At 36.8% G+C, this 14,597-nt stretch overlaps 1 protein-coding gene across 5 annotated transcripts; it reads left to right on the forward strand.

Moving 5' to 3' along the window:
• Positions 1 to 4,575: 4,575 nt before the first annotated feature.
• On the forward strand, positions 4,576 to 8,506 carry LOC126590072 (uncharacterized). 5 transcript variants are annotated; one of them, XM_050255565.1, is made up of 3 exons: positions 4,576 to 4,722; positions 5,548 to 5,977; positions 6,300 to 8,506. In XM_050255565.1, the coding sequence occupies exon 3, from the start codon at positions 6,334 to 6,336 to the stop codon at positions 8,236 to 8,238; it is 1,905 nt and encodes a 634-aa protein (XP_050111522.1). In that variant the 5' UTR covers positions 4,576 to 4,722; positions 5,548 to 5,977; positions 6,300 to 6,333; the 3' UTR covers positions 8,239 to 8,506. The 5 variants fall into 5 exon arrangements, with proteins under 5 accessions (XP_050111522.1, XP_050111523.1, XP_050111521.1 ...); XM_050255566.1 differs by having other exon boundaries at positions 6,311 to 8,506; XM_050255564.1 differs by having other exon boundaries at positions 5,548 to 5,974.
• The last annotated feature ends 6,091 nt before the right edge of the window (positions 8,507 to 14,597 follow it).

The following is a 14,597-nucleotide window of genomic DNA, read 5'->3' on the forward strand; positions in this document are numbered from 1 at the left end:
TGTTACTGTTATATGTGGAAGACATCATACTTACTGGTGATAGTGAGGCTTGTGTTCAATCTGTTATCTCTCAGTTAACCACCGAGTTTGACATGAAGGATTTGGGGATTCTTCATTATTTTCTTGGCTTGCAAATTGACTATCACTCTTCGGGCTTATTTGTGCATCAGTCTAAATATGTTCATGATCTGTTGCAACGGTCGAATATGCTCGAGTGTAAACCATGTCTCACACCCTGTCATCCTAATCAGAAACTTCTCACACATGGCAGTCCTAGTTATTCCGATCCCACACATTACAGGAGCATTGTCGGAGCCCTTCAATACTTAACATTTACACGGCCCGATATTGCCTATTCTGTGAATCAAGTGTGCCAATTTATGCATTCTCCTCTGGACTCTCATTATGTTGCTGTCAAGCGGATTCTTCGATATCTCCGTGGTACTATTGGCTGGGGCATCTTTTTTCAACCTGGTTCCCTGTGCTTACGAGCTTACACAGATGCTGATTGGGCTGGTAATCCCAACGATAGGCGGTCTACTACAGGTTTTGTTGTCTTTTTCGGCTCTAATCCCATTTCTTGGAGCTCTAAGAAACAACATACTGTTAGTCGGTCATCGACAGAGGCTGAATACAGGGCTATGGCCACTACCACTGCCGAAGTTGTTTGGCTTCAACAACTTTTGAAGGATCTTCATCTTGACATTTCCTCTCCTCCCAGTTTACATTGTGACAATGTCTCTGCTATGGCTTTGGCTACCAATCCGGTTTTGCATTCTAAAGCCAAACACATCGAGGTGGATTGTCACTTTGTGCGGGAAAGGGTTCAACAAGGTGTTATATCTCTGCAATTTGTTGCTTCCCAAGCTCAATTTGCCGATATTTTCACCAAGGGTTTATGTTCCCCTTTGTTTACCACATATTGTTCCAATCTTATGCTTGGTTTACCTAAGACATAAGATTGAGGGGGAATGTTAGAGTATATTAGTGGTCAAGATTGTGACATGTGTCATTGGATTATATGAGTTGAGATAGATAGGTTGACAAGTATTTATAGTGAAATATCTCTTGTAATAGATGAGAACTGAAGAAATAAAAAATCAGTTACAATTTTCCCTCTCTTTCTAAGCTTTCTCTCTTTCTCTCTCTAGTCTTTTCTGATCTTTTAGATTCCATAGCTATTGTTAACACTTTTATGGTGAACGGATAAGCGAAAAGATATCTTGTGCCTTGACGGGGGTTGAGATAGGATGACCCTCTCTCGCCATATCTATTCCTTCTTTGTGTGTAAGGTTTGTTAGCTTTAATTATGCAGAAATAGAGGGAAGGGATGCTTAATGGGATTCGTATTGCAAAAACTACCCCAAGTCTGCACCATTTGCTGTTTGCAGATGATAGCTTCTTTTTTTTTCGCAAGCCATGATGGATGTAGGGTGATCCAACACATTTTGAATATTTATTCTCAAGCATTGGGTCAGGCTATTAATTTAAAAAAAAGCAGTGTTGCGTTTAGTGCTAATGTGGTGGTAGAGTTACAAGTACTACTACTCTCGTTCTTAGGGATTAATCGAGGCTTCCTACCTTTGTGGGGCGAAACAAGAAGCAAACATTCTCGTTCATCAAAGGAAAAGTTACCAAGAGGCTTAATGGGTGGAAATGCAAACGTCTAAGTAGTGCGGGACGAAAGTTGCTTATAAAGTTTGTTACTCAAGCCTTATCGGCTTATGCCATGAAAAGTTTCTTGCTACCAAAGTCGTTTTGTGAAGAACTTCAACAATTAGTGGACGCTTTTGATGATGTAGTGACATTGAAGCTCGAAAAAAATACATTGGATGTCTTAGGAAATAATGTGTAAACCGAAGCAAGATGGGCGGCTAGGTTTTCGCGACCTCTATGTGTTTAATCTAGCGCTCCTGGCAAAACAAGGCTGGCGCACTATGCAGCAACCGACACACTTGTTGCTCATGTGTTGAAGGCAAAGTACTTCCCTGAAGATTCGTTTTGGAACGTTGATGCACCTTTTGCGGCATCATACTCTTAGAAAAGCATTGTGAAGGCGTGTTTCATGTTAGAAGGTGGTTCACGTTGGGCTATTGGTGATGGCGAGTCCATTTAGATATGGAAGGACCGTTGGATTCCTCGGCCAAATTCTTTCAGATCCTTACACATGCCCCTCTCCCTCCCAAAGTGATCTTTTGCACCAGTTTTTTTACCGAGGAAGAGGTCCGACATTTATGCTCTATTCCACTTAGTTATTGTGGGTAGCCTCATCGTTTAATGTGGCACTATGATAATAAGGGAGTTTTTTGGTGAAAAATGCCTACAAGGTGGCATAATCGTGTTGCACACCACAAGCACTACAGGCATCATCGTTGTCGACGGCTGGGAGTGCTTACTGTGAACTCTAGCAAGCTATTTGGAGAGCTCGTGGTCCGCCAAAGGTCAAGGTTTGTGAGTGGCGTATCTGCTGTGATATTCTTCCAACCATATCCAATTTAATTAAGGTGTGAGGGTGGAGGAGTCTTGTCTGCGTTGTGATAATGCACACGAAACTGGCAACCATGTTCTGCGGGATTGTAGATTTTCCCTAGCACTATAGGCTCCTGCTTCCTTAGGTGTTGGAGTAGGGCTAAATTACCACGAACTAGTTAAGGAATGGTTGACCCATATGCTAGAGGATACCCAAGTGAAGTTTGATGCTGGTTTGATACTTTCGTAGACGTTGTGGACAGATCAGAATAGCTTGGTATGGGAGAGGCAGCTCATTGACCCTACTATTTTGTTGCAGCAAACACTTGAGTGGCTGCAGGAATTCCGTCTGGCCAATTTGCAACCTCTTCATACAAAGCTTCCTAAACAACAACATTGGTTAGCACTTAGCGATGGTTGGTTTAAATTAAATATGGGTGGAGCTATTAGGGTGGAAGATGTTGAAAGAGCGGGGGGGGGGGGGGGGGGTGATTCAAGGTGCGACTTGGGTTTTTATGGCAGCAGGTGCTTTCAAGGAGCCACCTCTTCAATATAGGTAGAGCTTTTGGCACTTCGAGAAGGCTTGTTGCTCGCTAGAAGTGTGGGTTACACCAAGCTGCAAGTGGAGATTGACTCGCTTGAAGCAGTGAATGCTTGCAATGGAAATTTAGTTGATTTCTCCAGTATTGGCTTTATTATAGCTGATGTTAAAGAGTTGGCATCCCAGTTCCGTGGGTGTTCAATTTTGTATTTTCCTCACTCTTGTAATGGAGTGGCACACTGCCTCGCTAAGTTAAGTTTTAGTAATGGTTCTGATGTAGTTTGGTTTGAGGAACCTCCAGATGCTACTCGAGACGTACTCAATCAAGATATGTTACCCCCTTGAGTTTATGAAATAAAAGCTATCGTATTCCATAAAAAAAAAAAAAAATTAATGTATCGAAATGTTTGAACCGAAATGTATCTACTAAAATGTGTGTACTTAAATATATGCACCTAAATGTATTATATTGATTTTAATGTACCTAAATGAAGAAGACAAAGTATATCAAAATATATTGTATAACAAAAATTAGTTTATCTAAATGTTTACAACAAATATATTATGATTTTTTTAAGTGTTATTTGGAAAAAGTTGTAGGAGTTAAGGTGCTTTTTTTCCAATAAAAAATAAAAAATAAAAAAACACCCCTGACTTAGAATCTGTTTAACATATTTTTGTCAAAAACACAGTTAGATGCATTTTTTATTGCTAGCCATTTCAAAACATTTATATGACTCCACTCCTTATATTATCAATTGGCTTTACAGTGGAACTTCAGATACTTTCTGGTGTCATAGCAGGTTGGCTTAGTTAACCTAATTTGTGTTTCTTACATGTTAAATTTGCTTGTATTTAGTGTATGAATCGTCCATCGGAAGAGAAGAGTCGACTTTTCATTTGTTTAATATATAACTGTAGTAGTCCTAATTTTGTAAGGAATGTGATTGTTTAAGCTTCCTTCGGTCTAAAGATGATGTGAGAAATGAGGCTTGGTTTGGTAACTGGTTGGTAGAGAGGAGAGCGACCATGGAAAGGCGGTTGGGGTGGGTGCCCGTCGAGGCTGGCTTGGCGATGGCAGAGGAAACTTAGAGATGTCATTAGTGGTGTGTGGGTGCGATTGTAAGTTGAGGTATTTTTGGGAGAAAAACCTGGTGTTCTTAGAAAATATGAAAACTTGAACTATAGTGCAGTGTGAGCTTAGATTGGTGGGTAATATCAAGGTGATGTTTGAATAGAAATCTTAAGAGTGAAGCCTCGTTTAAAAGTGCTTTTAAAAAGACCCAAGTGTTTTTAATGAAAATAAGTTTGGGTTCTAAAAGCACTTTAAATGCTTTTTAAAAGAAACACCAGATATGTGTTTGCAGAAAGTACTTAAAAGTGTATTTTTTATGATCCACTTGAATTTTTACAAAGAGTTGTTTTTTAAAAAAATCGAGTAGTGAATTGCAATATTTGGTAAACTATAAGGTTCTTTTAATCAAAACTATAGGGACTAAAGTGGAATTCGGAGTAAAATAGAGTGCCAAAAGTGAGATTTAGCAACAACAAAAAAGAGAAAAAGAAACGGCAAAGACTAAGAAACGGATTGCATTTTGTTTGCGCTTAAACGGGTTTCGACTTTCCCCAGAAACCCTAAGAAAGAAACGCCAGGTTTCGATAAATTCGAATCACCCGCGCCAAAAATGTAAAAAGCCACTTTACGATTTCAGGTAAAGTAAACAACAATCCTTTCACTTCTCATTATTTATCAACTGATAATTCAATTAGAACTGAAAAATACCATTTTTCTTTTTCTCTTTTTTTTTGGAAGAAGGAAAAATATCATATTTCAATCCAGCAAATTTTTTTTTATTTTTTATTTTTTGGTGATTTATTGTAAAGATTTTATGTTTGTTTCAATTTTTATTTTTTTTGGTTCTGTTAATTGTAATTTATGATTTAATTGCTTCCTAAGCTGATTTTATAGCACAACAAGACATAGTGGAGAGTGGATAGTGAATGGGGTTGGATTCAGTTTTACTTGTAAAGTGAGAATTAGATTTTGTTTAGTTGAAAGATCATTGGAAAACTGAAGTGTTAAAGTATAAATTGATGATTTGGATGCTCGTACTCGTAAATGATTTTTATTTTATTTTTTCTATTGAGTAATGAGAAGAAAACTTTGAATGTTACAAGACTTAATTCATGGGTGGGTCAGGATTATGCATACGAACAGGTAGCATTGCGTTTGAACAACTTTTGTTGTCGGAGCAATTGAGGCTATGCATCATGAGAATACTTATCGACATGTCATGGACATCCTATCCTGCTTCAGTTGCTGGATTTTGTTATTGTCTATCTATGTGATAGCGCGTATTGGGATGGTGAATGTTCGAATAAGCAAGCACATTGCAGCACTTGTATCTCTACGATTTGCACACTGATACTTAGGAGAAAGATTGAATGGGATACTTTAAGAGAATCAAACCTTTGTTCTTCAAGGGTTTTTTGTTTTTCGCAATTGCTTACAGAACCCAATGTCTATTTTTCTTCAGGTCGGATCTGCTTGATATTGTTCATGCCATATAGGGAGGGAGAACTGCAGACATTGTTCTCTAGCGAGCCTTGTTACAAGCTCTAGCATGTTTTGGGGATTCACATTTCTTTCTGTGCTTTAGAATTATCTTGGATGCAGTAGAAGGTCAAGTATGGGCAGTAGATTAAGGAGAGAAGAGATGAAGCTGACCTTGGGACAAGCTTACTAGCCTCAGTCACATTGACTAGTTACGAGAAGAGTTACAGAGAATGGTTCGTTTCAATGTTGAAGTGTGGATCATTAAAGTTCAAGGAGATAACCCTAAATATTGGAGAGTTTACTCTCAACATCTGGTGCATGCCCTATAACTTTAAGGTTGAACAGTTGAAGGATATACAACCAGATTCAATATCTTGAAAGGCTCATCATCTTGGAAAGCTCCGAAGGTGGTTAGTTCTTTTGTTCAAATGGTCACTAGGGTCAATTCCGACTTGTACTGGAATTGTACTTTTATACAACAATGTTTTTTAAGAATAAAAATGAGATTCACCGCATGCTAACTTATTTATGTGGGTGTTAAATACTTTTGTTCTATCTTTTCATTTCTTCTTGTAGCCTTGATAATGGCATGACCTTTATCATTATGGAATTTGGCGTCGTTCATAAATAATGGGTACTTGAGAAAATCTTTGAGTTCTTGTTCTGTTTGTCTTGGCTTCATGTATAATATTCTCCACGGTTATTTACTAAATCATTTGTTTCCCCTCACAGGTTGTATGCAGTAATCACTAATGAGGCTTGAAATATGCCATCAGAATCTGATAAGTGGGGATGGAAGCATGTTACTGTGTTTGGCAGGTTTGACAAAGGAAGTGGTACCAAAAGGTGGAAATGCAACCACTGTAACATACGTTATAATGGATCTTATTCTCGTGTTAGAGCCCACCTACTTGGGTTCTCCGGTGTTGGGGTCAAAAGCTGCCCAGCAATAGACAGGTATTTAAGAGAATCCTTTCAGACTTTAGAGGAAGAGCGCATAGCTCACAAGAAGAAAAAATCTTCTGGATGTACAAAGCCTAGCAAGCGCATTCAGACATCACGGCCAAGTCTTACCTGTGCCACTAAAGAAGATATAGATGAAATAGTAGCCAGATTCTTTTATGTTCATGGATTGAATCTCAATGTTGTCAACTCTCCTTACTTTCATGACATGGCTAAAGCAATTTCTACTTTTGGCCCTGGATACAAACCCCTGTCAGTTGATGAGCTTTCTGATTCTTTCCTAAGTAGAGAAAAGGGAAGGATAGAAAGATCTTTGGCTCTAGTTAGGGAGTCCTGGCCTCACACGGGATCCTCAATATTGTGTTTTGGTTGCTTAGAAAGTATGCTTGGCTGCTTCCGCATTAATATATTCATCTCCAATCCAAGAGGTCTTATGTTTTTAAAAGCAGTAGATATAGATGATGTTGATGGGGCAGAGAATGTATTTGCAGGTGTTCTTGATGATACTGTTATGGAATTCGGGCCCGGAAATGTGTTTCAGATAATCTCTCATCTAGGCAATGCTAGCAAATTATCTGATTCAGATGTGTTGTCAAAGTTTCCTCAGATTTTTTTGTCTCCATGTACTTCACACTCTATATGCATGTTGATGGGAGAAATAGCTGAAATGGACTCCCTAAAACCCGTTGTCTACTGTGCTAAGGAAATTGAGCAATGCATTACCACATATCAGCACTTTTCTCCATGTAGGTTCAGTCAAAATCTGAAGGGAAGTGTTGATCCACTTTCTGTGAAGTTTGCACCTTCTTTCTGCATTGTTCAGAGGATTTTTGAGCTAAAGCAACAACTTCAAGAATTGGTTGTCAGCGAAGGTTGGAAGCAATGGAAGATTAGTGCATCAGATGACATTTTAAGTATTGAAGCTGCCATTTTAGGGGATGACTTCTGGAGCAGCGCACATCTGTTGTTGCAAGTATACAAGCCATTTGTAAGATTGCTTCCTACACTGGATATTGATAAACTTGTCATGGGTGATGTTTGTGACTGGCGGTTTCAGGCTCTTGAAGCCGTCAAATGTAAGGATATTGATTATGGCATACAGAATCAGTTGGAAGAGCTGATAGAGAACAGATGGGATGCATTATTTTCTCCACTTCATGCTGCTGGTTACATACTGAACCCAAGACATTTTGGGAAAGTTCCAACCAAAGATAAAATTGTCATGAGAGGTTGGAAAGCCACCCTAGAAAGATATGAGCTGGAAAGTGCAAACAGGCTGGTGCTAAGAGAGCAGCTCAGCTCTTACTGGCGACTGAAGGGCTCCTTCGGAGATGAAGATGCTGTGGATTGTAGGGATAAAATGGACCCAGTTGCATGGTGGGAGAACTTTGGATTTGAGACACCGAACTTACAGACACTAGCTCTAAAAATTTTGAGTCAGGTTTCAAGCATTGCAATGTGTCAAAAGATATGGCAAGAATATGAGTTTCCTGGTCACGAAATATCCAACCGATGGGGAGTGGATAGAGTGGAGGATCTTGTTTTTGTGAGAAACAATCTTAGACTTCATAGCCAAAGAAATATCACAAACTCGTTATCTGGCCAGAAACATGTAAGTTTATGCGCGTCGTCTGGAGCGAAGACATGGGATGGTGCTCATCTTGATCAAACAAAGGTGACTGTAAGTATTCATGACGAAATCTGTTAGTCTTTGTTACTTTTATGCTCAAAATATTGTAACTAAGGACTGCATAAAGTTATGGTCGGAGTTTTTTCTTTTGTGGGCAATTTGTGATTAGGGTGACATTTTGCAAAGAGTTCTTCAGCTGTTATAATGCAATATTTGAAATTGCTCAAAGACCTAATATGTTTTTTTTTTTTAATTATTTTATTTAGTAACTAAAAGTGTTATATATAACAAATGTATTGATATCGGTGACAAGCTTAGCTAAACTAAACTTTTCTTTGATCTGGGATGCACTTTGTTTTTTATTTATTTAAAGGAAATAGATTTCCACACTTTCTCCCTTTGCACGAGGAGAATTTGTATGGAATGGGTGCACTGGTAATGTTCGGTGCCAATAATAAAAAGACATTTGTTAGTATCTTCACTTGTATTATTGGCACATGACGCTATATTGACGGTGTACTTGTGCCATATAAGTCCTCTCTCTGCACACCTATATCTTATTCTTGAACAAATCAAAAAATAATTAAAGGTAAAATAAACATGAATGTGCAGAAAGTAAAAAGGGTAAGCGAAATTAATTTATTTAAACCAAAAATAGTTGTTTTCTGTTTATTTCTGGCTATAGAACTCAAAAAGAAATGTATTGATGTAGGCTTGGACCAATTTCTAGTGGGGCCATGATTTCTTGATTGGCTAGTGGGCCGTTAAGTCCAATTTCCCAGAATCCTTAAATCCGGACAATTTCCTATTGTTCTCTTTTATATTCTCATCTGCTTTCAAAGTATGCATTCAGTTGGTACAATAGGAACTGATTGAGCTAGTGTATCAAGTATGCCTTCAGTTGGTACAATGGGCTAGTAATAATGTGGTTCAAATTTGCTTTTAGCGAGAATTGAACCTAAAACCTCCCACTTACAAATCAAGGGGAATAGCACTAGACTGTAGTAATAAGAGACACAATTTCTTTTTTAAGTTTCAGTTTTTATTTTTTATGGTAGAGATGGAGAAAAATATATGTGAGGGAAATGAGGATGAAGAAGGATGAGAGGGTCTTGGAGGAAGTGGGGACAAATGAATGAGATCGTATAAAAACAAAAAGTTAAAGGTGAAGTTGTCACACTTTTCGACTTTAATTTTCAATTTGTTTGTCATGCCATGTACATTGGACATTGCTTCGAGTTCCATCATCCTCCATCCATCTTTATTCCTCCCTTATTCCACATACTTTTTTCTCTATATATAGCACAAAAAGGAAAAACAAAACAAATACATAACAAAATAATTATGCAAATGAGCAATAAACACATGAATTGAAGCACATACGAAATTGAGCCCTAAACTTTTGATCTGAGTTTTTCGTATACGTTCATGTATTGAAGTAATAAGAAACCTATATGAAACGGTTATTGGTATTCCAAAAAAAATGCAAAATAACGTTTTTGGATTACTGGTAAAATAAGCACATGAATTGAAGTATATATGAAATGAAGGAGCCTGGGAAATATGTCCATATCAAATATCAATTTGTCATTGTTTTCTGGGTTCAAGTCAAGTACATCTGACCAATGTTAATTAGACCAAGGCACCTAGGTGTAGCATAAATCATGGCACAAATCATTGCACATACACAATAGCCAAAATTGAGGGCTCAAGTATCTTCTTTACGTGGAAATTAAACAAAAGCAAAACCGGCTGGTTATGTTGTAAGCGGACAAATTTGCAGTTAAAAGTTTGAAAAAGTGGGATTAGATTTAATAAGTGGGACAAAGGCAGTCAAACACGACTCAAAAAAATCTGGTGTATTGTTTGTTTACCTAGTGGCCACCATATCAGAACAATTTGTGGGAGATTTTAAACCTAACCTGCCACAACTTTATCAAGTAAAAGAAAAAGCACTACTATTAATTCTTACATTTATGGTTGATGGGGAATGAAGAAAAAAGAAGAGATAGAAAAGGTCATGGAATTATCTCTGGTTTACCTTTTCCTCTTCCCTTAAGCCTCCATCTCCACATCATAGAAAACTCAGGAAAGAATTATCTAAAGAGGTCCAGAAACCAAAAACCCTAAACCCTTCCCCTGGTGCATAACGATGCTACGTTTTAATTTTTTTAAATGTACTACGAAGTTTTGAAATTGTATCAATTTATATTTTTTGTTTGTTTTATAAATGTCTAATGATGTGGTATTATATAGGAGACTTGATATGGGTTGACGTATTAGCTGAATGATGATTTTACTGTGCGTGCATGTAGTGCAAGTGTGCATGACCCGTTAACCCATAAACGGAGTAGCAGCCACAAAGGTAATTTAATGAAGAATTAGATGGTTAATAGCTCAAAGACATAAGTTGGTATAAATTTAAAACCTAATGGTGCAATATGAGAAATTAAAACTCCTTGAGTTCTGAAAATTGATTCACATTTGAATGGTGTAAGTCTTTTTGTTTTTGAAAGAAAGTACGATATTTATTAAAGAATAGAACATCCGCTTTGAGCCACGCCCTCACGGATTTGTTCCTGGGCAAGAGAACACCCAAAACGCGTCATGCTAGGAAGAGAGGGGCATGTACATATAAGGCCAGGGACCAACCCCCACCCCGCCGATGTGGGATACTACAATCCATCCGCCTTAGGGAGACTGATGTCCTCGTCGGCACATCCGAACGGACGGTGGGTCTGGCTCTGATACCAAATTGTCACATCCCAACTTCGCTGTAGCACGATATTGTCCACTTTGGGCCACACCCTCACGGATTTGTTCCTGGGCAAGAGAACCTTACTACCCAAAACGCGTCATACTAGGAAAAGAGGGGTATGTACATATAAGACCAGGGACCGACCCCCAACCCACCGATGTGGGATACTACATATAGTGTGCATCAAAGGACCTCAGTAAAAATCTTACTGGGATTTCAACCAGACGAGAGAAAAAGAGTGTCCCGCACAAAGAACTTAACAAAAGTTTCCTATCCTCCAATAGAATTTAGATTACATCAAATAGCAACAATATCAAATATTGAGATGAGGAGCCTCCTCAAGCAAAAGATCAATAATCGAGTCTGGAGGGTGATCCACCCATGCGTTCACAACTGTGCCACGCAATCCAGCCAGTGCCAATCGATGAGCAACGGCATTCCCCTCACGACGGATTAAGTTCATTGAGACGTAGTCATAACGACGAACAAAAACTCGAATATCATCGATAATGGGTCCCAGCAGGGAATGATCATCACCCAACCGATGCATTTTAAGTTTATCAAGATTTTTCTGTTTGAAGTTTATCAAGGTTAATCATAAAATAATTAAGCATTTAGTACAAATTAAGAAACTATAATTGGAATCTTTAAAGAGCTTGGAGGTGCTTCTAACTTCTTTAATTTAGAGCTTTGCTTGAAGTATCACCTACACGAAATAATTAGAAAATCATCGCCCATATATACACCATCAAGAAAATAAATAAATTAATAATATCTATATATATATGGTTTACAATACGACAAATTGCAGGTTCTCGATCTTTCATTAATTAGTTTAATTCTCTCTCTTGTTGTAGTACTGAAGTGTCATGTTCAATAATCACTCTTTTTTTTTAAATCGGACCAACAAACGAATAAACACTTTCGACAAATAAAAAATAATAATTATAAAAAAAAACCTAAAGCAAAAGAATAAACACTTAATTCCAAAATATGATGTGATACTCTTATTATTCTGTGTGATACAACGAAGTGATGTTTAAACAGAACACAGTCATATTAATTATAATAACGATGAGGGGGATGATGATGTATGTATCGACAGTATTCACAAACACCTCAAAGATCCTAATGCCTAAATTTGTTCTGTTCTGAGAAGTACTGTGTGTTGTCCCTGCCCCGTGATAATTCCTCCAAAGTTTAGGGGTTAGGGAATCAAGGGTTCTGATCTCGATCAGTTATTTTACCATGCTTTGTCTCCATTTATGAGAACTTGGATTTTCACAACTAGAAAACATTTGCAAATTGCAGATTAATTCTACCATATATAACACAGTTTCGTAATTAATTATACAACCCTAGCATATACTTGATGTAGAATTGTACGATGTAATTAACATAGTGTTACTTTAGCCACGTTATATTTTTCTCCTTTTTTTTTCTTTTGAAAAAGGGAGCAACTGGTAGTTTTGTTACGACAGTCCACCATTTTGGAGCCGGAAAGATTCACAGAGGCTTTTCAGTCACGTTATATTGACAATTTAATTTTTAGAGTCTTATTTAATTATTTGAATATGTGTAATTTAGGTTGATGGTCTACGTCATTAATTAATAATTGTATTTACAAAACTTCTTAAGTGTCACTTCTCTCAATTTTGTTTTCTTTCACTCATTTTATGGTATAAATCCTGTTAACTTACATTTTTTTTGTCGGTATGAATGAGTGTTAGATTGTTAATACAACAACTAAGAAAATATTAGAGAAAAGTCACAAATTAAATAGGGTTTTTATAACAAGTTGAACAAGTTAGCTTGATTTATCAATTCTCAGATAATAAAGGCTTGAATCTTTAAGGTGCACTATCGCATTTAAATTTCTGACTCTGCCTTGCAAATAGTTTAACAATATATATTTAATTATGTGTGCATATACACATATATATTATCGTTCTGAGCACACAAATGGATACAAGCAAGGGAAAGCCAAGCGAAAAAAAAAAACTAATGACACTTTGCAATGGAAAGCCAACCAACTGCAGGCCTTGAGAGTGGATCATGCATCCACTAGAAAATTAATTAATTAATTAATCTAAATCATTGTTATATAATTTTAACAAAAAAAAAATCATTGTGGTATTAAAAAGAAAACAATTGAATTGTTCTTAGTCCGTATTTTTTTTTTCAGATAATATATTTTGTTAAATTAGATATTAGATTAGTCACAGACGGGATTCGAACCCACACCATCATGTAAGAGCTCAACACATTTCCACTATTGTGGTAAAAGACCACTTGCTTAAGTCTGTATTTTGTAACTCTCACAGAAAGTATGGGCCACCACAATATACACAAATACATGCATATACATACAATCTCTATCTAACTAACATCCAGTTAGGAGAATATTATTTGAAGTCTACATGTCGGTTAACTAGTACTAATCATGTTTGGTTACACTTCATATCATCTGTAGAATACACACACACACACAACACACACACACACACATATATATATATATATATATATATATATATATATATATATATATATATATATATATATATATATATCATTACTTTCATATTCATATCGGGGAAAGTAGCGGGGGCAAGAACAGTGGCAAGAGGTTCTTTCTCTCCTTTTTCCCTTCTTTTCTACGGGGACACACACACACACATATATATATATGTATGTATATTTATATACATACACACTTCGGTTAACTAGTACTAATCATGTTTGGCTACACTTCATCGGTATAATACATACACACACACACAGATATGACAAGTCTTTTTTTTTTTTTAATTAAATTTCTTCTGGGGGTTTGTAACTTGAGAGGGCCACGAAATGTCAATGGACATAACAAACACGAGAATTAAAATAGTCTCAAAGAAAAAATTATTTAGAAAGCACAATCCTCTATAAATGGAAAAACAATAGTATAATTAAAGCTACCAGCCACCATGAAATATGACTTGTCAACTTGGTAATACATTAGCTAAATACAAATGCACATATAACTTTAGTAGTAACAACATTTATCACACACATTCACGAAAAAAAGAAGTTTGATTCTTAATTTCTTGTCATCCATTATATTCCCATTAGGAAAAATTACAAACTAGTGCATTGCTTACAAAACTACCACACTAATGTGTTATGTTTTTGTGTAGAATAATAGAAATTGGATTTGTTTGATGCATAATATGGAAATAACGTGGGAAATTTGGAAAAATAGCCAAAAATTAGATCAGAAATAGAATTCTAGCTAACTATTACAAATTATTATGAAAATACTACAATACCCTTTCTTAACTAAAATATTTGCAAACCTATATCTTTTCTATCTATACTTGGCTTTAGTCCAGAACAATCATAGGGCAAGCAGTCATGCTCTGAGCAACAGATGACCAAAACACAGTTATAGGCTTGGGGCGGCTCACATCATTGTAGACGATTAGAGGTTTTACTCATTGAGATCCATGCGATTGCACCTACCCATTGGCGGTAAAGGAAAAGCCAGACAATTGCTCTCCAAAGTACTCAACCATATCGTTCGTCTGATAGAATTAACGCTTGTAATCCTAACGGACTGGATAATTATTCTCTTTCCAATCTCAACAGAAGCTGATTAAGGTAGGCATATTATTTCCAAAAACCCATTTATATTTCG

Source organism: Malus sylvestris, chromosome 11, assembly GCF_916048215.2.
Source record: "Malus sylvestris chromosome 11, drMalSylv7.2, whole genome shotgun sequence".
In the NCBI taxonomy this organism is placed as follows: domain Eukaryota; kingdom Viridiplantae; phylum Streptophyta; class Magnoliopsida; order Rosales; family Rosaceae; genus Malus; species Malus sylvestris.